The sequence below is a fragment of the Oncorhynchus masou genome, chromosome 29, assembly GCF_036934945.1.
Source record: "Oncorhynchus masou masou isolate Uvic2021 chromosome 29, UVic_Omas_1.1, whole genome shotgun sequence".
Lineage (NCBI taxonomy): Eukaryota > Metazoa > Chordata > Actinopteri > Salmoniformes > Salmonidae > Oncorhynchus > Oncorhynchus masou.
Window position 1 is genome coordinate 95,935,955 of NC_088240.1, and position 26,326 is coordinate 95,962,280.

General features: G+C 45.1%; 1 protein-coding gene across 1 annotated transcript; it reads right to left on the reverse strand.

The window, feature by feature from the left end:
- On the reverse strand, window positions 1-25,526 carry LOC135521019 (secretagogin-like). Its single transcript, XM_064946924.1, has 11 exons — window positions 25,296-25,526; window positions 25,060-25,130; window positions 16,826-16,918; window positions 15,444-15,533; window positions 11,840-11,896; window positions 10,358-10,432; window positions 2,452-2,507; window positions 2,208-2,253; window positions 2,044-2,103; window positions 1,660-1,728; window positions 1-256 (listed from the first exon to the last, which is right to left on the reverse strand). Exons 1-11 carry the CDS (start codon window positions 25,363-25,365, stop codon window positions 125-127), a joined length of 819 nt encoding a protein of 272 aa, XP_064802996.1. The 5' UTR covers window positions 25,366-25,526; the 3' UTR covers window positions 1-124.
- Window positions 25,527-26,326: the final 800 nt, after the last annotated feature.

The following is a 26,326-nucleotide window of genomic DNA, read 5'->3' on the forward strand; positions in this document are numbered from 1 at the left end:
GGAAGGATCCGTTCTGGGTGTTCTGGATGCATCAGAGTGAGGGGAAGGATCCGTTCTGGGTGTTCTGTATGCATCACAGTGAGGGGAAGGATCCGTAGTAGAGGTCTTCTCTGCACGGGGAAGACTAGGCCTTATTGGGCTTCATTCCCAGGCACAGCGCGAGCTCATTCCTCTGGATCTTTCCATCTTTGTTGACGTCACAGTGTCCCAGCAGCACAGCCCTCAGTTTATCCAGCTCTGGACCAGTGATGCTGGGCTGGATGGAAGATCAACAGGCAAAACACATTAGTAGTGAAACTATGTTTGTATAGATGTATTTTATATTGCACAAGAATTGCTCTTCCGGGACAATAAAGATCTATTGAATGTGTGGGCTAAAGCTAATGTAATCTGTAAGTTCCTTGAGGTCAAGAGGTGAAGGTCAAGGAGCATTCCATCTGTTGTTGATGTATACAGAGAACACTGGACACAGTAGATGTCCTTATGGCCAGTCAGGACAGAGGACACTGGACACAATAGATGTCCTTATGGCCAGCCAGCACAGAGGACACAGTAGATGTCCTTATGGCCAGCCAGGACAGAGAACACAATAGATGTCCTTAGGGCCAGCCAGGACAGAGAACACAATAGATGTCCTTAGGGCCAGCCAGGACAGAGAACACAATAGATGTCCTTATGTCCAGCCAGGACAGAGAACATAATAGATGTCCTTATGTCCAGCCAGGATAGAGATGTATCAGGTAGAAGCATGTTCATAACATAACAGCAACATACACAGCAGGTATCATATAGATCATGTTAAGACTGACTCATAAAGATATACAACACAACAGGTATCATATATGATCATGTTAAGACTGACTCATAAAGATATACAACACAACAGGTATCATATAGGATCATGTTAAGACTGACTCATAAAGATATACAACACAACAGGTATCATATAGGATCATGTTAAGACTGACTCATAAAGATATACAACACAACAGGTATCATATATGATCATGTTAAGACTGACTCATAAAGATATACAACACAACAGGTATCATATATGATCATGTTAAGACTGACTCATAAAGATATACAACACAACAGGTATCATATAGGATCATGTTAAGACTGACTCATAAAGATATACAACACAACAGGTATCATATAGGATCATGTTAAGACTGACTCATAAAGATATACAACACAACAGGTATCATATAGGATCATGTTAAGACTGACTCATAAAGATATACAACACAACAGGTATCATATAGGATCATGTTAAGACTGACTCATAAAGATATACAGCACAACAGGTATCATATAGGATCATGTTAAGACTGACTCATAAAGATATACAACACAACAGGTATCATATAGGATCATGTTAAGACTGACTCAAAGATATACAACACAACAGGTATCATATAGGATCATGTTAAGACTGACTCATAAAGATATACAACACAACAGGATAAAACAATAGACACTTTATTCTATCTACCATTCAACACAATATTGTCCCACGTGACCTTGACAAAGACATATAGTCGATTATAATAGGAGCATGTATTGTCCCATGTTAAAGACATTTGGTTGATTATAGGAGCATGTTTGTGGCACATTCATAAAGATATTGTCTGATATTCTTCCCCCACAACTTACCCTGACCAGTTCCATCATGTCTTTTACAAAGCCATCCACCTCTGGTCCTTCCAAAGCTCCGGTGTTACTCTGACCAATGGGGAAGAGAGAACATAGAACTCATTAAAAGCTCCGGTGTTACTCTGACCAATGGGGAAGAGAGAACATAGAACTCATTAAAAGCTCCGGTGTTACTCTGACCAATGGGGAAGAGAGAACATAGAACTCATTAAAAGAGCATCATGCCAAAATTCTAATTCTATTCTAATTCTCTCTTCTCTGAATGCAGACCAAACATCCTTGTTTTGCAACTCGTATTTAATTTACAGACCACATAGAGGAAGCAGTTACCCTGCAAATCAAATCTAACATCCCAGCCCCAAGGGTACTCTTGTCTGTACTCACAACATCATAGTGGTTGAATATTTTGTCAAAGTCTCTCTTTCTGTCTTCTTGACTGGAGGCCTGTAAACAGAGTCAATTATGGTTAGTTTCATTTTCCATCTTCCTAGGAAGATTTAGCAGAGTAATGTAATGAACATTATCAGAAACACATCAACTGAACTCACATCCATTTTGAACTGTAGCATGAAATTCTCTTCTAGAGCCAGGATCCTAAAGGAAAACAGGAAATAAACAACAGTTTGATCAAGCAAAACAACACAGTCAGAAAAGGTATTGGTACTACAATATACAGTCAATTAGAAGTACCTTGCCAAATGGTTCAGTATTCAGAATTGTAATAGAGTCAATCAGAAGTACCTGGCCAAACGGTTCAGTATTCAGAATTGTAATAGAGTCAATTAGAAGTACCTGGACAAATCGTTCAGATCCAAGCGACCGTCCTTATTTTTGTCAAAAATCTTCATCTGTTAGAAAAAAGGAATTGATGCATAATGTGCCATTTTAGACCAACGGAGATATTAAATATATTTAGCGATTACTGGTTTCCCTGCTTAAAAAAGACAACTAAACATGTTTGTCAATGGTTCAGATCTGAGCACAAATAAACACATGCTGACACATGTTAGCGTTTTTCATTATGAATCTTGTTCTGGGGGCAGCTCTGCAGAGTGGTCACTAGCTGGCAAAGACACAACGTGATTAAACCTAACCCTAACCTTAACCACACTGCTAAGCCTAATGCCTAACCCTAACCTTAACCACACTGCTAAGCCTAATGCCTAACCCTAACCTTAACCACACTGCTAAGCCTAATGCCTAACCCTAACCTTAACCACACTGCTAAGCCTAATGCCTAACCCTAACCACACTGCTAAGCCTAATGCCTAACCCTAACCTTAACCACACTGCTAAGCCTAATGCCTAACCCTAACCTTAACCACACTGCTAAGCCTAATGCCTAACCTTAACTACACTGCTAAGCCTAATGCCTAACCCTAACCTTAACCACACTGCTAAGCCTAATGCCTAACCCTAACCTTAACCACACTGCTAAGCCTAATGCCTAACCCTAACCTTAACCACACTGCTAAGCCTAATGCCTAACCCTAACCTTAACCACACTGCTAAGCCTAATGCCTAACCTTAACTACACTGCTAAGCCTAATGCCTAACCCTAACCTTAACCACACTGCTAAGCCTAATGCCTAACCCTAACCTTAACCACATTGCTAAGCCTAATGCCTAACCTAACCTTTAACCACACTGCTAAGCCTAATGCCTAACCCTAACCTTAACCACACTGCTAAGCCTACTGCCTAACCCTAACCTTAACCACACTGCTAAGCCTAATGCCTAACCCTAACCTTAACCACACTGCTAAGCCTAATGCCTAACCTTAACTACACTGCTAAGCCTAATGCCTAACCCTAACCTTAACCACACTGCTAAGCCTAATGCCTAATGCCTAACCCTAACCTTAACCACATTGCTAAGCCTAATGCCTAACCTTAACCACACTGCTAAGCCTAATGCCTAACCCTAACCTTAACCACACTGCTAAGCCTAATGCCTAACCCTAACCTTAACCACACTGCTAAGCCTAATGCCTAACCCTAACCTTAACCACACTGCTAAGCCTAATGCCTAACCTTAACTACACTGCTAAGCCTAATGCCTAACCCTAACCTTAACCACACTGCTAAGCCTAATGCCTAACCCTAACCTTAACCACACTGCTAAGCCTAATGCCTTACCTTAACTACAGTGCTAAGCCTAATGCCTAACCCTAACCTTAACCACATTGCTAAGCCTAATGCCTAACCCTAACCTTAACCACACTGCTAAGCCTAATGCCTAACCCTAACCTTAACCACACTGCTAAGCCTAATGCCTAACCCTAACCTTAACCACACTGCTAAGCCTAATGCCTAACCCTAACCTTAACCACACTGCTAAGCCTAATGCCTAACCCTAACCTTAACCACACTGCTAAGCCTAATGCCTAACCCTAACCTTAACCACACTGCTAAGCCTAATGCCTAACCCTAACCTTAACCACACTGCTAAGCCTAATGCCTAACCTTAACTACACTGCTAAGCCTAATGCCTAACCCTAACCCTAACCACACTGCTAAGCCTAATGCCTAACCCTAACCTTAACCACACTGCTAAGCCTAATGCCTAACCCTAACCCTAACCACACTGCTAAGCCTAATGCCTAACCCTAACCTTAACCACACTGCTAAGCCTAATGCCTAACCCTAACCTTAAGCACATTGCTAAGCCTAATGCCTAACCTTAACCACACTGCTAAGCCTAATGCCTAACCCTAACCTTAACCACACTGCTAAGCCTAATGCCTAACCCTAACCACACTGCTAAGCCTAATGCCTAACCCTAACCACACTGCTAAGCCTAATGCCTAACCCTAACCTTAACCACACTGCTAAGCCTAATGCCTAACCCTAACCTTAACCACACTGCTAAGCCTAATGCCTAACCTTAACTACACTGCTAAGCCTAATGCCTAACCCTAACCTTAACCACATTGCTAAGCCTAATGCCTAACCTTAACCACACTGCTAAGCCTAATGCCTAACCCTGACCTTAACCACACTGCTAAGCCTAATGCCTAACCCTAACCACACTGCTAAGCCTAATGCCTAACCCTAACCACACTGCTAAGCCTAATGCCTAATCCTAACCTTACCCACATTGCTAAGCCTAATGCCTAACCCTAACCTTAACCACACTGCTAAGCCTAATGCCTAACCACACTGCTAAGCCTAATGCCTAACCCTAACCACACTGCTAAGCCTAATGCCTAACCCTAACCTTAACCACATTTTGGTTTTCATACATTTTACAATGTAGGCAATTTTGCAGCTGGCCTATCTAAGGGGAAATCTCTCAGCTCTGCCTCCAAGACAAGACTCATGACAATAGAGGTCAACCTGCCATTTAGACTGCCTCTCTCTTTATGATATGTGATACACAGGTTAGAAGTACTCTAACGAGAACGGGGTGATGCCAGACCAGGCCAGGATGAGAGATGGAACGGGGTGATACCAGACCAGGCCAAGGTGAGAGACAGACAGGGTGATGTCAGACCAGGCTAGGGTAGGAGACAGACAGGGCAGGGTGAGAGACAGACAGGGTGATACCAGACCAGGCCAGGGTAGGAGACAGACAGGGCAGGGTAGGAGACAGACAGGGCAGGGTGAGAGACAGACAGGGCAGGGTAGGAGACAGACAGGGCAGGGTAGGAGACAGACAGGGCAGGGTAGGAGACAGACAGGGCAGGGTAGGAGACAGACAGGGCAGGGTGAGAGACAGACAGGGCAGGGTAGGAGACAGACAGGGCAGGGTAGGAGACAGACAGGGCAGGGTAGGAGACAGACAGGGCAGGGTAGGAGACAGACAGGGCAGGGTGAGAGACAGACAGGGCAGGGTGAGAGACAGACAGGGTGATACCAGACCAGGGTAGGAGACAGACAGGACAGGGTAGGAGACAGACAGGGCAGGGTGAGAGACAGACAGAGTGAATCGGTAGGAGAGGTGTGACAGTCTCCCGCCAGACACTGGTAATCTAATATCTCAGTCTGTTAGATGAGATGATTAATACAGCTGGACAGAGTCATCTGCTGCTGGCTGCCACAACACAGCCCTGTCACAGTCCCAAATGACTCCCTATTCCCTATATAGTGTACTACTTTTGACCAGGGCCCATAAGGAATAGGATGCCATTTGGGAACGCATTATCCTGTCTGATGAAATGGAGAGAGAGAGACCACACCAGGCTCCAGGAGGAAGCCATTTTCTCCTCAGGGAAGTCCATTTAAAGTTGGAGCAGAAGTTAGAACGTTTTCAGAGAAGGGAACAAGCCTCAGGATATAGATAAGACTGGAAAAACCAGTCGGTGACAGTATATTGCGATGAGTGTTGGGGCAGGCAGGTAGCCTAGTGGTTAGAGTGGAGGGACGGCAGGTAGCCTAGTGGTTAGAGTGGAGGGGCAGGCAGGTAGCCTAGTGGTTAGAGTGTAGGGACGGCAGGTAGCCTAGTGGTTAGAGTCTAGGGACGGCAGGTAGCCTAGTGGTTAGAGTCTAGGGACGGCAGGTAGCCTAGTGGTTAGAGTGTAGGGACGGCAGGTAGCCTAGTGGTTAGAGTGGAGGGGCAGGCAGGTAGCCTAGTGGTTAGAGTGGAGGGACAGGCAGGTAGCCTAGTGGTTAGAGTGGAGGGACGGCAGGTAGCCTAGTGGTTAGAGTGTAGGGACGGCAGGTAGCCTAGTGGTTAGAGTGTAGGGACGGCAGGTAGTCTAGTGGTTAGAGTGTAGGGACGGCAGGTAGCCTAGTGGTTAGAGTGGGGGGACGGCAGGTAGTCTAGTGGTTAGAGTGTAGGGACGGCAGGTAGCCTAGTGGTTAGAGTGTAGGGACGGCAGGTAGTCTAGTGGTTAGAGTGTAGGGACGGCAGGTAGCCTAGTGGTTAGAGTGGAGGGGCAGGCAGGTAGCCTAGTGGTTAGAGTGGAGGGCAGGCAGGTAGCCTAGTGGTTAGAGTGTAGGGACAGGCAGGTCACCTAGTGGTTAGAGTGTAGGGACGGCAGGTAGCCTAGTGGTTAGAGTGTAGGGACGGCAGGTAGCCTAGTGGTTAGAGTGTAGGGACGGCAGGTAGCCTAGTGGTTAGAGTGTAGGGACGGCAGGTAGCCTAGTGGTTAGAGTGGAGGGACGGCAGGTAGCCTAGTGGTTAGAGTGGAGGGACGGCAGGTAGCCTAGTGGTTAGAGTGGAGGGACGGCAGGTAGCCTAGTGGTTAGAGTGTAGGGACGGCAGGTAGCCTAGTGGTTAGAGTGGAGGGGCAGGCAGGTAGCCTAGTGGTTAGAGTGTAGGGACGGCAGGTATCCTAGTGGTTAGAGTGGAGGGGCGGCAGGTAGCCTAGTGGTTAGAGTGGAGGGGCAGGCAGGTAGCCTAGTGGTTAGAGTGGAGGGCAGGCAGGTAGCCTAGTGGTTAGAGTGTAGGGACAGGCAGGTCACCTAGTGGTTAGAGTGTAGGGACGGCAGGTAGCCTAGTGGTTAGAGTGTAGGGACGGCAGGTAGCCTAGTGGTTAGAGTCTAGGGACGGCAGGTAGCCTAGTGGTTAGAGTGTAGGGACGGCAGGTAGCCTAGTGGTTAGAGTGTAGGGACGGCAGGTAGCCTAGTGGTTAGAGTGTAGGGACGGCAGGTAGCCTAGTGGTTAGAGTGGAGGGACGGCAGGTAGCCTAGTGGTTAGAGTGTAGGGACGGCAGGTAGCCTAGTGGTTAGAGTGTAGGGACGGCAGGTAGCCTAGTGGTTAGAGTGGAGGGGCAGGCAGGTAGCCTAGTGGTTAGAGTGTAGGGACGGCAGGTATCCTAGTGGTTAGAGTGGAGGGGCGGCAGGTAGCCTAGTGGTTAGAGTGTAGGGACGGCAGGTAGCCTAGTGGTTAGAGTGGAGGGGCAGGCAGGTAGCCTCGTGGTTAGAGTGGAGGGGCAGGCAGGTAGCCTAGTGGTTAGAGTGTAGGGGCGGCAGGTAGCCTAGTGGTTAGAGTGTAGGGGAAGGCAGGTAGCCTAGTGGTTAGAGTGGAGGGGCAGGCAGGTAGCCTAGTGGTTAGAGTGTAGGGACGGCAGGTAGCCTAGTGGTTAGAGTGTAGGGACAGGCAGGTAGCCTAGTGGTTAGAGTGGAGGGACAGGCAGGTAGCCTAGTGGTTAGAGTGGAGGGACAGGCAGGTAGCCTAGTGGTTAGAGTGGAGGGACAGGCAGGTTGCCTAGTGGTTAGAGTGTAGGGGAAGGCAGGTAGCCTAGTGGTTAGAGTGTAGGGACAGGCAGGTAGCCTAGTGGTTAGAGTGGAGGGACAGGCAGGTAGCCTCGTGGTTAGAGTGGAGGGGCAGGCAGGTAGCCTAGTGGTTAGAGTGTAGGGGCGGCAGGTAGCCTAGTGGTTAGAGTGGAGGGGCAGGCAGGTAGCCTAGTGGTTAGAGTGTAGGGACAGGCAGGTCGCCTAGTGGTTAGAGTGTAGGGACGGCAGGTAGCCTAGTGGTTAGAGTATAGGGACAGGCAGGTAGCCTAGTAGTTAGAGTGTAGGGGCGGCAGGTAGCCTAGTGGTTAGAGTGGAGGGGCGGCAGGTAGCCTAGTGGTTAGAGTGGAGGGGCAGGCAGGTAGCCTCGTGGTTAGAGTGGAGGGGCAGGCAGGTAGCCTAGTGGTTAGAGTGTAGGGGCGGCAGGTAGCCTAGTGGTTAGAGTGTAGGGACAGGCAGGTTGCCTCGTGGTTAGAGTGTAGGGACAGGCAGGTAGCCTAGTGGTTAGAGTGGAGGGACGGCAGGTCGCCTAGTGGTTAGGGTGTAGGGACGGCAGGTAGCCTAGTGGTTAGAGTGGAGGGGCAGGCAGGTAGCCTAGTGGTTAGAGTGTAGGGACGGCAGGTCGGTTAGAGTGATGGGCCAGTAACCGAAAGGTTGGTGTATCGAATCCCCGAGCTGACAAGGTAAAAAAATCTGTCGTTCTGCCCCTGAACAAGGCAGTTAACCCACTGTTCCCCTGAACCAGGAAGTTAACCCACTGTTCCCCTGAACCAGGAAGTTAACCCACTGTTCCCCTGAACCAGGAAGTTAACCCACTGTTCCCCTGAACCAGGAAGTTAACCCACTGTTCCCCTGAACAAGGCAGTTAACCCACTGTTCCCCTGAACAAGGCAGTTAACCCACTGTTCCCCTGAACCAGGAAGTTAACCCACTGTTCCCCTGAACCAGGAAGTTAACCCACTGTTCCCCTGAACCAGGAAGTTAACCCACTGTTCCCCTGAACAAGGCAGTTAACCCACTGTTCCCCTGAACCAGGAAGTTAACCCACTGTTCCCTGGTAGGCCGTGATTGTAAATAAGAATTAATTCTTAACTGACTTACCGAGTTAAATAAAGGTAAAATAAATATACATCCTGAAGACCCTGTACTGTTTATACACAGGGGGGTTGTTTAATGAACATCACTGCAACCAGATCTACCTGATGAATTATACCACCTTCAGTGACATGAAAGGCACTCTGAAAGAACCACAATGAGGTTCATTTTTACCCTGCATTAATGGGTCTAGAGACTGATGACTGCATTAGGTTGATTAGACGTAGTTTACTTGAGTTATCTTATTTTACACACACTGGAGAATCAGATTGTAAATCAGTGGGTGAGAGGCTTAAAGACTGCATGTCATTCCAAAACGGAAAGGAAGCATCCCAAGACTGGCAACAGGAACCAAGGGATATCTTTAGTTTAGGCCCAGTGTTCCTCCAGGAACCAAGAGGATATATTTAGTTTATGTTCCTCCAGGAACCTAGAGGATATATTTAGTACAGGCCCTATGTTCTTCCAGGAACCAAGAGGATATCTTTAGTGCAGGCCCTGTGTTCTCCAGAACCAAGAGGATATCTTTAGTACAGGCCCTATGTTCCTCCAAGAACCAAGAGGATATATTTAGTACAGGCCCTATGTTCCTCCAGGAACCAAGAGGACATCTTTAGTACAGGCCCTATGTTTCTCCAGGAACCAAGAGGATATATTTAGTACAGGCCCTATGTTCCTCCAGGAACCAAGAGGATATATTTAGTACAGGCCCAGTGTTCCTCCAGGAACCAAGAGGATATCTTTAGTACAGGCCCAATGTTTCTCCAGGAACCAAGAGGATATCTTTAGTACAGGCCATGTGTTTCTCCAGGAACCAAGAGGATATCTTTAGTACAGGCCCTATGTTCCTCCAGGAACCAAGAGGATATCTTTAGTACAGGCCCTATGTTCCTCCAAGAACCAAGAGGATATCTTTAGTACAGGCCCTATGTTCCCCCAGGAACCAAGAGGATATATTTAGTACAGGCCCTATGTTCCTCCAGGAACCAAGAGGATATATTTAGTACAGGCCCTATGTTCCTCCAGGAACCAAGAGGATATCTTTACTACAGGCCCTATGTTCCTCCAAGAACCAAGAGGATATCTTTAGTACAGGCCCTATGTTCCTCCAAGAACCAAGAGGATATATTTAGTACAGGCCCTATGTTCCTCCAGGAACCAAGAGGATATCTTTACTACAGGCCCTATGTTCCTCCAAGAACCAAGAGGATATCTTTAGTACAGGCCCTATGTTCCTCCAGGAACCAAGAGGATATATTTATCACCTCCAGGAACCAAGATGAACACATTATCAGCGTTTGTTTTGAAATTGTATTTATTAATTCTGAAATTCTGAAAAATATGAATAACATTCCACCAATGAGGCCACTAGGGGGCGATATGGTCATTTGACTACAGGAAAGGGATCTAGACTGTTGTTTTACCATTGCGTTGTGTACTTCCAGTTTGCTGGAGGACACAGCCTTCCCGAGCTGCTGGAACAAGTCCTTCAGGAAACCCTGTTTACAAAGAAGGAGAGAGGAAATAAAAAGGGCATCGTTTATTGGTTTATTTCCTGATTCACTGAAATCAGATCTAACATGGTTTATTGGTTTATTTCCTGATTCCCTGAAATCAGATCTAACATGGTTTATTGGTTTGTTTCCTGATTCCCTGAAATCAGATCTAACATGGTTTATTGGTTTGTTTCCTGATTCCCTGAAATCAGATCTAACATGGTTTATTGGTTTGTTTCCTGATTCCCTGAAATCAGATCTAACATGGTTTATTGGTTTACTTCCTGATTCCCTGAAATCAGATCTAACATGGTTTATTGGTTTACTTCCTGATTCACTGAAATCAGATCTAACATGGTTTATTGGTTTACTTCCTGATTCACTGAAATCAGATCTAACATGGTTTATTGGTTTACTTCCTGATTCACTGAAATCAGATCTAACATGGTTTATTGGTTTATTTCCTGATTCACTGAAATCAGATCTAACATGGTTTATTGGTTTACTTCCTGATTCACTGAAATCAGATCTAACATGGTTTGATAAATATAAAGACATAACCTTCTGTGTGTAGGAGTGGAGTTAAACAACATTACCTTCTGTGTGTAGGAGTAGGGTTAAACAACATTACCATCTGTGTGTAGGAGTGGAGTTAAACAACATTACCTCATGTGTGTAGGAGTGGAGTTAACATTACCATCTGTGTGTAGGAGTGGAGTTAAACAACATTACCTTCTGTGTGTAGGAGTGGGTTAAACAACATTACCATCTGTGTGTAGGAGTGGGGTTAAACAACATTACCATCTGTGTGTAGGAGTGGGGTTAAACAACATTACCATCTGTGTGTAGGAGTGGGGTTAAACAACATTACCATCTGTGTGTAGGAGTGGAGTTAACATTCCCATCTGTGTGTAGGAGTGGAGTTAAACAACATTACCTTCATGTGTAGGAGTGGGGTTAACATTACCGTCTGTGTGTAGGAGTGGAGTTAAACAACATTACCTTCTGTGTGTAGGAATGGAGTTAGACAACATTACCTTCTGTGTGTAGGAGTGGAGTTAGACAACATTACCTCATGTGTGTAGGAGTGGAGTTAACATTACCTTCTGTGTGAAGGAGTGGAGTTAACAACATTACCTTCATGTGTGTAGGAGTGGAGTTAAACAACATGACCTTATGTGTGTAGGAGTGGAGTTAAACCACATTACCTTCTGTGTGTAGGAGTGGAGTTAAACAACATTACCTTCTGTGTGTAGGAGTGGAGTTAAACAACATTACCTTATGCGTGTAGGGGTGGAGTTAAACCACATTACCTTGTGTGTGTAGGAGTGGGGTTAACATTACCTTCTGTGTGTAGGAGTGGAGTTAAACAACATTACCTTGTGTGTGTAGGAGTAGAGTTAACATTACCTTCAGCTCCACAGCTGATATGTATCCACTGCTGTCAGCATCATATTTTCTCCAGATCTACAGAGACGAGATGGACAATCAGTTACTACTGCTGTAAATACAAATACCAGCTGCCACCAATGACCCTTAGTAAGCATTCGGGTGCTTATCAAGGTGAGATGATGCTGAGTTCTTTGTCTTCTTCAGAGTTACTGTGATAGCCACACCCCAAAAAACAGAGTTCACATAGAAAAAGGAACTGCGAACATTCTTGTCATAAATGACAAATTCCATCTCACATATTTGGCTCTATAGATCTGGCAGGTACACGGATCACCACACAGACCCTTCCAACAGATCACCACAGAGACCATTCCAACAGATCACTGCAAAGACGATTCCAACAGATCACCACACAGACCATTCCAACAGATCACCGCACAGAACATTCCATCAGATCACCACACAGACCATTCCAACAGATCACCACAAAGACCATTCCAACAGATCACCACACAGACCATTCCAACAGATCACCCCACAGACCATTCCAACAGATCACCACAAAGACCATTCCAACAGATCACCACACAGACCATTCCAACAGATCACCACAAAGACCATTCCATCAGATCACCCCACAGACCATTCCAACAGATCACCACACAGACCATTCCAACAGATCACCACACAGACCATTCCAACAGATCACCAAAAAGACCATTCCATCAGATCACCCCACAGACCATTCCATCAGATCACCACACAGACCATTCCATCAGATTACCCCACAGACCATTCCAACAGATCACCACAGAGACCATTCCAACAGATCACCACACAGACCATTCCATCAGATCACCACACAGACCATTCCAACAGATCACCACACAGACCATTCCAACAGATCACCACACAGACCATTCCAACAGATCACCACACAGACCATTCCAACAGATCACCACAGAGACCATTCCATCAGATCACCACACAGACCATTCCAACAGATCACCACAGAGACCATTCCATCAGATTACCCCACAGACCATTCCAACAGATCACTAAACCATTCCAACAGATCACCACACTGACCATTCCAACAGTCCAGAGAGACCATTCCAACAGATCACCACACAGACCATTCCAACAGATCACCACACAGACCATTCCAACAGATCACCACACAGACCATTCCAACAGATCACCACAGACCATTCCAACAGATCACCACAGAGACCATTCCAACAGATCACCACAGAGACCATTCCATCAGATCACCACACAGACCATTCCAACAGATCACCACACAGACCATTCCAACAGATCACCACACAGACCATTCCAACAGATCACCACACAGACCATTCCAGCTTCCTAAAGTCTACACTGTTGTCCAGAGGGGCTTCTCACCTTCATAAAGTCTACACTGTTGTCCAGAGGGGCTTCTCACCTTCATAAAGTCTACACTGTTGTCCAGAGGGGCTTCTCACCTTCATAAAGTCTACACTGTTGTCCAGAGGGGCTTCTCACCTTCATAAAGTCTACACTGTTGTCCAGAGGGGCTTCTCACCTTCATAAAGTCTACACTGTTGTCCAGAGGGGCTTCTCATCTTCATAAAGTCTACACTGTTGTCCAGAGGGGCTTCTCTCACCTTCATAAAGTCTACACTGTTGTCCAGAGGGGCTTCTCACCTTCATAAAGTCTACACTGTTGTCCAGAGGGGCTTCTCATCTTCATAAAGTCTACACTGTTGTCCAGAGGGGCTTCTCATCTTCATAAAGTCTACACTGTTGTCCAGAGGGGCTTCTCATCTTCATAAAGTCTACACTGTTATCCAGAGGGGCTTCTCACCTTCATAAAGTCTACACTGTTGTCCAGAGGGGCTTCTCATCTTCATAAAGTCTACACTGTTGTCCAGAGGGGCTTCTCTCACCTTCATAAAGTCTACACTGTTGTCCAGAGGGGCTTCTCACCTTCATAAAGTCTACACTGTTGTCCAGAGGGGCTTCTCACTTCATAAAGTCTACACTGTTGTCCAGAGGGGCTTCTCACCTTCATAAAGTCTACACTGTTGTCCAGAGGGGCTTCTCACCTTCATAAAGTCTACACTGTTGTCCAGAGGGGCTTCTCACCTTCATAAAGTCTACACTGTTGTCCAGAGGGGCTTCTCACCTTCATAAAGTCTACACTGTTGTCCAGAGGGGCTTCTCACCTTCATAAAGTCTACACTGTTGTCCAGAGGGGCTTCTCACCTTCATAAAGTCTACACTGTTGTCCAGAGGGGCTTCTCACCTTCATAAAGTCTACACTGTTGTCCAGAGGGGCTTCTCACCTTCATAAAGTCTACACTGTTGTCCAGAGGGGCTTCTCACCTTCATAAAGTCTACACTGTTGTCCAGAGGGGCTTCTCACCTTCATAAAGTCTACACTGTTGTCCAGAGGGGCTTCTCACCTTCATAAAGTCTACACTGTTGTCCAGAGGGGCTTCTCACCTTCATAAAGTCTACACTGTTGTCCAGAGGGGCTTCTCTCACCTTCATAAAGTCTACACTGTTGTCCAGAGGGGCTTCTCACCTTCATAAAGTCTACACTGTTGTCCAGAGGGGCTTCTCTCACCTTCATAAAGTCTACACTGTTGTCCAGAGGGGCTTCTCACCTTCATAAAGTCTACACTGTTGTCCAGAGGGGCTTCTCACCTTCATAAAGTCTACACTGTTGTCCAGAGGGGCTTCTCTCACCTTCATAAAGTCTACACTGTTGTCCAGAGGGGCTTCTCACCTTCATAAAGTCTACACTGTTGTCCAGAGGGGCTTCTCACCTTCATAAAGTCTACACTGTTGTCCAGAGGGGCTTCTCACCTTCATAAAGTCTACACTGTTGTCCAGAGGGGCTTCTCACCTTCATAAAGTCTACACTGTTGTCCAGAGGGGCTTCTCACCTTCATAAAGTCTACACTGTTGTCCAGAGGGGCTTCTCACCTTCATAAAGTCTACACTGTTGTCCAGAGGGGCTTCTCACCTTCATAAAGTCTACACTGTTGTCCAGAGGGGCTTCTCACCTTCATAAAGTCTACACTGTTGTCCAGAGGGGCTTCTCACCTTCATAAAGTCTACACTGTTGTCCAGAGGGGCTTCTCACCTTCATAAAGTCTACACTGTTGTCCAGAGGGGCTTCTCACCTTCATAAAGTCTACACTGTTGTCCAGAGGGGCTTCTCACCTTCATAAAGTCTACACTGTTGTCCAGAGGGGCTTCTCATCTTCATAAAGTCTACACTGTTGTCCAGAGGGGCTTCTCTCACCTTCATAAAGTCTACACTGTTGTCCAGAGGGGCTTCTCACCTTCATAAAGTCTACACTGTTGTCCAGAGGGGCTTCTCACCTTCATAAAGTCTACACTGTTGTCCAGAGGGGCTTCTCACCTTCATAAAGTCTACACTGTTGTCCAGAGGGGCTTCTCACCTTCATAAAGTCTACACTGTTGTCCAGAGGGGCTTCTCACCTTCATAAAGTCTACACTGTTGTCCAGAGGGGCTTCTCTCACCTTCATAAAGTCTACACTGTTGTCCAGAGGGGCTTCTCTCACCTTCATAAAGTCTACACTGTTGTCCAGAGGGGCTTCTCACCTTCATAAAGTCTACACTGTTGTCCAGAGGGGCTTCCCTGCGGAACACCAGGAGGAAGTTCTCATCCTGTGGCAGGATCATCACGGCCAACTGCAACACAATCAAATACACAGGAACATTTAGCAGATGCTCTTATCCAGAGTCACTTACAACACGTGACTTCAACTAAAGTGCATTCAACTGTATATCATGATAATTGCACCACAGTTATCAGCAAGATATCAGTGGGAGTAAGAAGAGAGAGATCCCATCCTGAAGACAGCAGCAGCTGTACAGTGAGTCTCTATCTCCCAGCCCAGCTGACCTCCCATACAGACAGCCCAGAGTCAGCGTCTCTTAACTGTAGCTTCGCCCCTCTCTAAATGAATCACTGAGACCATGAAGTACGATGCCAGTGACGTGGCAGCAATACATCAGACCCACTAATTGTGGCCCTGGCAGGCATCCAGATCTAACTGTGCTGAGTGCCCAACGGGATCTTGTGCCCTCCCCTCTAAGTCCTAATTAAATTAGTAGTGCATCAGAGGATTGCCTTGGGAGAGAGAGACACACAGAGAGAGAGAGAGAGAGAGAGACAGAGAGAGAGAGAGAGAGAGAGAGAGAGAGAGACAGAGAGGGAGGAAAGACCACGAGGAAACAGCCCAGCTGTAGGTTACTACTGCAGCACTATGCACCAAAAATACTGTCCAACAAGAAGTCATTTGATAAAAAAGCTGGCACCAGTCAGTGATCCCTGCTGGTTCATGTGTAATGAATCTGCTCATGCCATTGGCTGTCATGTATGCTGAATCGTGCCTTTGACAATTAAAACAAGTGCCTATCACTCCATCTCTACAAACGGTATACTGTTCATCCCATTAGTGAAAGGGTTTCACCGTCCCGTAGCTGCTAGCGATGCACTCTCCACATCAACCACACAGAGAGGTGTGGCTTGTCTGTCAACTTCAGATGGCTGAGAGAGCGTTTACTGTGAGTGACCACTCCCATATGCAGTAAAACATCCCACAGGAACCACTCAAATGTATTGATCATTTCCCCCACTTATAAAAGCTGGAAGTCTTTGAGATTTGTGGTCAAATGAATTGGTCTTCTTTTGAAAGTGGACGAAAGCACTTTCTCTCTCTCTCCTCTCTCTCTCTGTCTCTCTCTCTCTGTCTCTGTTTGTCTCTCAATCTCTCTCTCTCTCTCTCTCTCTCTCTCTCTGTCTCTCTCTCTCTCTCTCTGTCTCTCTCCCTGTCTGTCTCTCTCTCTCCTATGATGTACAGTTTGAGGTTACTGTGCTATTTGTCAGCTTGTGCCACTCATGCCTCTCAGAGATGTCCATGTTCTGTTGTCTGTATGTTATATTGTTCTGGCTATAGGTTTCCATCTGTTGACCTGACCTCCTGGATCTGCAGGCGTCCGTCTGCGGTGACGTCATAGGCCGACATGAACCTCTGCTTCAGCCTCTGGACCCTCTCCTCTGTTACTTTATCCTGCACAGAGATAGAGACAGGACCAACAGTTACCATAGTTACTATGACTCTCCCCCCTCCCTCTCTCTCCTCTGTTACTTTATCCTGCACAGAGAGAGACAGGACCAACAGTTACCATAGTTACTATGACTCTCCCCCCTCCCTCTCTCTCCTCTGTTACTTTATCCTCACAGTTACCATTGTTACTATGACTCTCCCCCCCTCCCTCTCTCTCCTCTGTTACTTTATCCTGCACGGAGAGAGACAGAACCAACAGTTACCATAGTTACTATGACTCTCCCCCCCTCCCTCTCTCTCCTCTGTTACTTTATCCTGCACGGAGAGAGACAGGACCAACAGTTACCATAGTTACTATGACTCTCCCCCCCTCCCTCTCTCTCCTCTGTTACTTTATCCTGCACGGAGAGAGACAGAACCAACAGTTACCATAGTTACTATGACTCTCCCCCCTCCCTCTCTCTCCTCTGTTACTTTATCCTGCACGGAGAGAGAGACAGGACCAACAGTTACCATAGTTACTATGACTCTCCCCCCCTCCCTCTCTCTCCTCTGTTACTTTATCCTGCCTCTCTCCCCTCTCCTCTGTTACTTTATCCTGCACAGAGAGAGACAGGACCAACAGTTACCATAGTTACTATGACTCTCCCCCTCCCTCCTCTCCTCTCTCCTCTGTTACTTTATCCTGCACAGAGAGAGAGACAGAACCAACAGTTACCATAGTTACTATGACTCTCCCCCCTCCCTCTCTCCTCTGTTACTTTATCCTGCACAGAGAGAGAGACAGGACCAACAGTTACCATAGTTACCATAGTTACTTTATCCTGACTCTCCCCCAGTTACCCTCTCTCCCCCCCACCCTCTCTCTCCTTTGTTACTTTATCCTGCACGGAGAGAGAGACAGGACCAACAGTTACCACAGTTACTATGACCCCCCCTCCTCTGACCAGATGTTCTTACTGGTACCCACATGTCTCTATTCTCTGGTGGAAATGTAATATACCCGATGATCAATGATGATTCCTCCCTCAACTGACTCTCTACACTGTATGCAATGACTCCCTGTTGTCTTAGGAATGATGATCAATGATGCTTCCTCCCTCAACTGACTCTCTACACTGTATGCAATGACTCCCTGTGTGTTGTCTTAGGAATGATGATCAATGATGCTTCCTCCCTCAACTGACTCTCTACACTGTATGCAATGACTCCTGTGTGTTGTCTTAGGAATGATGCATTATCTCACCCTTCCCATTCTGTCACATCTCTGTCAAGCAGAGGTTCCGTTGTCTTTTGATTGGAAGGTCACTTTTTAAGTAATCCTATTGGTTAACAACTCATATTTTGAACCCAAACAACTCAAGTGTTATAAAGGAGTCTTAGATTAATTCTGTCTTTCTCTTGTTGTTCCTGACCTGCTGTGGTGAAATACACACTCTCTCTCTCTCTCTCTCTCTCTCTCTCTCTCTCTCTGTCTCTGTCTCTGTCTCTCTCTCTCTCTCTCTCTCTCTCTCTCTCTCTCTCTCTCTCTCTCTCTCTCTCTCTCTCTCTGTCTCTCTCTCTCTCTCTCTCTCTCCCTCTCCCTGTCTCTCTCTCTCTCTCTCTCTCTCTCTCTCTCTCTCTCTCTCTCTCTCAATTTTTCAATTCAATTCAATTCAAGGGCTTTATTGGCATGGGAAACATGTGTTAACATTGCCAAAGCAAGTGGGGTAGATAATATATAAAGTGAATATATAAAGTGAAAAACAATAAAAATTAACAGTAAACATTGCACATACAGAAGTTTCAAAACAATAAAGACATTACAAATGTCATATTATATATATACAGTGTTTTAACAATGTACAAATGGTTAAAGGACACAAGATAAAATAAATAAGCATAGATATGGGTTGTATTTAAAATGGTGTTTGTTCTTCACTGGTTGCCCTTTTCTCGTGGCAACAGGTCACACATCTTGCTGCTCTGATGGCACACTGTGGAATTTCACCCAGTAGATATGGGAGTTTTTCAAAATTTGATTTGTTTTCGAATTCTTTGTGGATCTGTGTAATCTGAGGGAAATATGTCTCTCTAATATGGTCATACATTGGGCAGGAGGTTAGGAAGTGCAGCTCAGTTTCCACCTCATTTTGTGGGCAGTGAGCACATAGCCTGTCTTCTCTTGAGAGCCATGTCTGCCTACGGCGGCCTTTCTCAATAGCAAGGCTATGCTCGCTGAGTCTGTACATAGTCAAAGCTTTCCTTAATTTTGGGTCAGTCACAGTGGTCAGGTATTCTGCCGCTGTGTACTCTCTGTTTAGGGCCAAATAGCATTCTAGTTTGCTCTGTTTTTTTGTTAATTCTTTCCAATGTGTCAAGTATTTATCTTTTTGTTTTCTCATGATTTGGTTGGGTCTAATTGTGCTGCTGTCCTGGGGCTCTGTAGGGTGTGTTTGTGAACAGAGCCCCAGGACCAGCTTGCTTAGGGGACTCTTCTCCAGGTTCATCTCTCTGTAGGTGATGGCTTTGTTATGGAAGGTTTGGGAATCGCTTCCTCTTTGGTGGTTATAGAATTTAACGGCTCTTTTCTGGATTTTGATAATTAGTGGGTATCGGCCTAATTCTGCTCTGCTTGCATTATTTGGTGTTCTACGTTGTACACGGAGAATATTTTTGCAGAATTCTGCGTGCAGAGTCTCTCTCTCTCTCTGTCTCTGTCTCTCTGTCTCTCTGTCTCTCTGTCTCTCTGTCTCTCTCTCTCTCTCATCATGCCTATAATAATGCCTTGTAATTTAAGCTTATGTGAATCGTTTGTATTACAATGTACTTAATTCTACTTTCCTTTAGTTTTCCATTCTCATACCTTTCTTGATAGCCTGGTACTGTAACTCAACCACAGTCTCTTGCGTTTGGTACTAAATCCCCTTTATGGAGACAGAGATCAGTTTGATAGACTTTGATCATATTCATTTCATAGTCTTATTACAGGTTGTATATAAAGTATATATAATATGCATGTCAAATATTACTAGAGATACACTTGGTAACTAATTAGCTGTGTACATACAGTGAGAGCAGGAACAAACACAATAAATGACGTGTCCCAGACATGTAGGTGCCAGCAGCTTCCCAATAACACAGAGGACATGAGTCTGTTGTCAATAAATGACGTGTCCCAGACATGTAGGTGCCAGCAGCTTCCCAATAACACAGAGGACATGAGTCTGTTGTCAATAAATGACGTGTCCCAGACATGTAGGTGCCAGCAGCTTCCCAATAACACAGAGGACATGAGTCTGTTGTCAATAAATGACGTGTCCCAGACATGTAGGTGCCAGCAGCTTCCCAATAACACAGAGGACATGACTCTGTTGTCAATAAATGACGTGTCCCAGACATGTAGGTGCCAGCAGCTTCCCAATAACACAGAGGACATGAGTCTGTTGTCAATAAATGACGTGTCCCAGACATGTAGGTGCCAGCAGCTTCCCAATAACACAGAGGACATGACTCTGTTGTCAATAAATGACGTGTCCCAGACATGTAGGGGCCAGCAGCTTCCCAATAACACAGAGGACATGAGTCTGTTGTCAATAAATGACGTGTCCCAGACATGTAGGTGCCAGCAGCTTCCCAATAACACAGAGGACATGAGTCTGTTGTCAATAAATGACGTGTCCCAGACATGTAGGTGCCAGCAGCTTCCCAATAACACAGAGGACATGAGTCTGTTGTCAATAGTATTATGTTCCTAATCAGCTGTTGACCTTAAGCATAATGACGTCCAGTTTAAGTGAACATATTGACCAAGCCGTGTGTCCATGGTCTTAAAGGCAGGAACAGGACGATCTTTAGTACAAGACTGAAAGCAAAATGAAATACAGACCATTTATGTCATTTATTGCGGTCGGGCAAGTTGAGCTCTGAGAACGTCTTTGATGATCACAGCCAAAATATATTACAGTACTGATCTTTCTGATTCCTTTCGTATGTGTAAGTGAAAGGCAGGAAATAGATTTCACTTCGGCATGTAAATAGCTAATTTACATTTTATTTTTTAGGCAAGTGATTATAATCATCTAGGTAACCAAAAACCTCTCCAGATTTGTCCTTTCAGACTTTAATATCGGTACTTCCTGTTTATATGACAGACGATGAAAAAACTGAGCACAGACGTCATTGGTCGTAAGACTACCAAGTGGTGGTCAGTTTAAATGTATTTTAACAATATCACAACAATATTTATTTTTTTACTCATCCGCAGGAGCCATTAAAAACAACATCACCATCACAGAAGCCCTTCTCAGTGCTGAACATGGCCTCTGTCTAACCACCCACTGTGGAGTCGCCAGAACATCAACGAGATGTCCCAAATGGCGCCCTATTCCATTTATAGTGCCATATTGACTCTGGTCAAAAGTAGTGCACTATATAGGGAACAGGGTTCCATAGGGCTCTGGTCAAAAGTAGTGCACTATATAGGGAACAGGGTTCCATAGGGCTTTGGTCAAAAGTAGTGCACTATATAGGGAACAGTGTTCCATAGGGCTTTGGTCAAAAGTAGTGCACTATATAGGGAACAGGGTTCCATAGGGCTTTGGTCAAAAGTAGTGCACTATATAGGGAACATGGTTCAGGGTTCCATAGGGTTCTGGTCAAAAGTAGTGCACTATATAGGGAACAGGGTTCCATAGGGCTTTGGTCAAAACTAGTGCACTATATAGGGAACAGGGTTCCATAGGGCTTTGGTCAAAAGTAGTGCACTATATAGGGAACAGGGTTCCATAGGGTTCTGGTCAAAAGTAGTGCACTATATAGGGAGCAGGGTTCCATAGGGCTCTGGTCAAAAGTAGTGCACTATATAGGGAACAGGGTTCCATAGGGCTTTGGTCAAAAGTAGTGCACTATATAGGGAACAGGGTTCAGGGTTCCATAGGGCCATTTTGGTCAAAAGTAGTTCCAGGGCTTTGGTCAAAAGTAGTGCACTATATAGGGAACATGGTTCCATAGGGCTTTGGTCAAAAGTAGTGCACTATATAGGGAACAGGGTTCCATAGGGTTTGGTCAAAAGTAGTGCACTATATAGGGAGCAGTGTTCCATAGGGCTCTGGTCAAAAGTAGTGCACTATATGGGTGTGGCCGATGTGAAATGGCTAGTGCACTATATGGAACATGGTTCCATAGAGGCTTTGGTCAAATGTAGTGCACTAGTTAACAGGTTCCATAGGGCTTTGCGCTAATAGTTCCATAGTTTCAAAAGTAGTGCATATATAGGGACAGGGTTCCATAGGGTTCTGGTCAAAAGTAGTGCACTATATAGGAGACCTAGGGCTTTGGTCAAAAGTAGTGCACTATATAGTTCCCCCTTTGTCTCTAGCACTATATAGGGGACAGGGTTCCATAGGGCTTTGTGGGTAATGATGGGCTTCGTCAAAAGAGTGACTGGTTGATGTGTGCAGAGGGTTCCATAGGGCTTTGGTCAAAAGTAGCACCAGGTTCCATAGGGGCAAAAGTAGTGCACTATATAGGGAACAGGATAGGGCTTTACTGTTACATAGGTAACAGGGTTCCACAGGGCTTTGGTCTAAAGTAGTGCACTATATAGGGAACATGGTTCCATAGGGCTTTGGTCTAATGTAGTGCACTATATAAGGAACAGGGTTCCATAGGGCTCTGGTCTAAAGTAGTGCACTATATAGGGAACAGGGTTCCATAGGGCTTTGGTCTAAAGTAGTGCACTATATAGGAAACAGGGTTCCATAGGGCTTTGGTCTAAAGTAGTGCACTATATAGGGAACAGGGTTCCATAGGGCTCTGGTCTAAAGTAGTGCACTATATAGGGAACAGGGTTCCATAGGGCTCTGGTCTAAAGTAGTGCACTATATAGGGAACAGTGTTCCATAGGGCTCTGGTCAAAAGTAGTGCACTATATAAGGAACAGGGTTCCATTGTGGGCTTTGGTCTAAAGTAGTTCCCCCTTTGCTCTGCAAGGGGCCGCGGCTTTTGGGAATGGGTTCCATGAGGGCTGTGGGGTTCCTGGTTCGAAGGTTGGGGCGAGGAGAGGGACGCACTATACTGTTACATAGGTAACAGGGTTCCACAGTAGTGTTATATAGGGAACAGGGTTCCATCTTTGGTCTAAAGTAGGGTTCCATATCTGGTCAAAAGTAGTGCACATATAGGTTCCATAGGGCTTTGGTCTAAAGTAGTGCACTATATAGGGAACAGGGTTCCATAGGGCTTTGGTCAAAAGTAGTGCACTATATAGGGAACAGGGTTCCATAGGGCTCTGGTCTAAAGTAGTGCACTATATAGGGAACAGTGTTCCATAGGGCTCTGGTCAAAAGTAGTGCACTATATAGGGAATAGGGTGCCATTTGGGACACATGTCTGTAATTGCGTTTGCTGATGCCTGTAGCATCCTAATGTCATCCTTGAGCCCATCTGGACAGCAGCTCAACCCACTCAGGAAAAAGACAAACACACAGTAAAAGGTTGAATAGAGCCGTTGTTTGGACAGAGCTGTAACTAAAGATAGGTTGCCCTTTGCTGCACAATTACATGGGAAACGTACAGGCTGTTTTCCTGTATTTTGTTTATTTTTTACCTTTATTTAACTAGGCAAGTCAGTTAAGAACAAATTCTAATTTTCAATGACGGCCTAGGAACAGTGGGTTAACTGCCTGTTCAGGGGCAGAACGACAGATTTGTACCTTGTCAGCTCAGGGATTTGAACTTCCGGTCAACCCATAGTTTTATTTACTTCTCAATCATCAGCAGCCTGCCACTTCACTCAACCCATAGTTTTATTCACTCACCTAAACAATCATCAGCAGCCTGCCACCGAATCGTTTTATTCACTCACCAAGACCGAATCGTTTTATTCACTCACCTAGACCGAATCGCTTTATTCACTCACCTAGACCGAATCGTTTTATTCACTCACCTAGACCGAATCGTTTTATTCACTCACCTAGACCGAATCGTTTTATTCACTCACCTAGACCGAATCGTTTTATTCACTCACCTAGACCGAATCGTTTTATTCACTCACCTAGACCGAATCGTTTTATTCACTAACCTAGACCGAATCGTTTTATTCACTCACCTAGACCGAATCGTTTTATTCACTCACCAAGACCGAATCGTTTTATTCACTCACCTAAGACCGAATCGTTTTATTGACTCACCTAGACCGAATCGTTTTATTGACTCACCTTGACCGAATCGTTTTATTCACTCACCTAGACCAAATCGTTTTATTCACTCACCTAGACCGAATCGTTTATTCACTCACCAAGTTTTATTCACTCACCTAGACCGAATCGTTTTATTCACTCACCTAGACCGAATCGTTTTATTCACTCACCGAGACCGAATCGTTTTATTCACTCACCAAGACCGAATCGTTTTATTCACTCACCAAGACCGAATCGTTTTATTCACTCACCTAGACCGAATCGTTTTATTCACTCACCTAGACCGAATCGTTTTATTCACTCACCTAGACCCGAATCGTCACCTAGAGACCGAATCGTTTTATTCACTCACCTAGACCGAATCGTTTTATTCACTCACCTAGACCGAATCGTTTTATTGACTCACCGAGACCGAATCGTTTTATTCACTCACCGAGACCGAATCGTTTTATTCACTCACCGAGACCGAATCGTTTTATTCACTCACCTAGACCGAATCGTTTTATTCACTCACCTAGACCGAATCGTTTTATTCACTCACCTAGACCGAATCGTTTTATTCACTCACCTAGACCGAATCGTTTTATTCACTCACCTCGACCAAGAGGCACATTGATGGACTGTAAATACTTAACACAAAATGAGATGTTGTTGACAATCTCCCATAGAGGCAGCAGTGGCACACCACTTACGGTATACAAGAGGAAGTGCCTTTAACACATGGTAGGCTATCTGTAATAGAGGAACTTCCGATAACACTTCCGAGGACCAGTGAGACATATTTAGAAGAGGATATTTATAATAATAATAATGTTATGCGTCATTTATAAGGGGGCACACTAGTTTCTGGCAGTAACTCGCAAATAGACAAAATGCACCTGCTGCGCTTCAAATGTGTTGCGCGTTATTAGGTTGCTAATAAAATAGATAAAATATAAGAGAGGGAAAAAGATATGTACTTACCTCCGGACCTAATTTCGTCATCATGTGAAGGAAGAAGTGATCCAACTCCTTCCCCTCAATGTAACCATTATCTGTAGAACCATTAACAGCATTTAAAATACTCTCTCAAACGTTTTAGAATACATATTAAACGTTTTCTTGACATAAATAACATTTTTTTTTGCATAAAAAATAACATATATCAAGTTATGAAACCATAGCTCGCATGGTTAGGTTATAAAATTAATAATTCTCACCGTCTGCATCAAAGTGTTGCCAAATCTCCAGAAAACCAACAGCATCCAAGTGTTCAAAAGCGCAGTCCATTGTAATAAACAGGAGTGTAAATGATATCTCTTAATACGGTTTATGAAAGTTCAGGTGATAGCCGACTGTCTCTGTATCCTTGTCGAGAGTCTACTCTGCACTTGTTCAGTACAACGTATGGGTGCTTTTCTTGACGTGGCCCGATCAATTCTCCAAACCTCACCTCCTTATATGGAATAATCTGACTTCACCATGACGCGGTGTAGAATGAATAGAATACAGGATGGACGAACGCATTTCGACTGCAGAGACATTCGAGAGTTTGGTCAACTTTTAGAATGTTGAATATTGTTCTTATTCTAGGCATTCGGTTGCATTGTTTAAATATTCCACATGTAAAGTTAATGGGGAACTAACATGGCTGCCAAAGAATGTTCAAGTGTTATGTAAATGTATCATCACGCAGAAACTGCATTGGTCTCACTGTCTAAATACATGGTTCTGTTGACTGTAGCAATAAAGGAGATGAAAGTCAAGTCACACAAATGCTTTTCCTCCTGAAACTGGTCTGTCAAACATTAAAAGTTATGGAATATCATACCAGAGATGGTTAACGATTTTTAATAGTTTATGACATTTAATTTCTCACTGTCAGATTTTTATAGGCTGGCTGAATTCATTCTCCGCTTGCATTTTAAAAGGCACTAAGTCAAGACACTCTTATATTGTGAGTACAGTTTGTTTTATTCTAGTTGAATTACAGGCCTGTATTCAATCAAATGCAGAATGCAGACAAGAGTTCTCCCATCCCACTGGGCACGCACTGGTTGAATTAGAATGTGGAATAGAAGTTCAATGGACGTCTATGCCCGGAGGGATGGCTCGGCCTTCTCTCATCGTTATCCCACCATCTAGTGGCTAGTTATGCTACTGACCTGCCTATAACAAAGTTGAAAGGTTGTATTTACCAGATACGACTGGGAAAAAGCACTTCTACTGGTAATTACTAGTGGGGGAAACC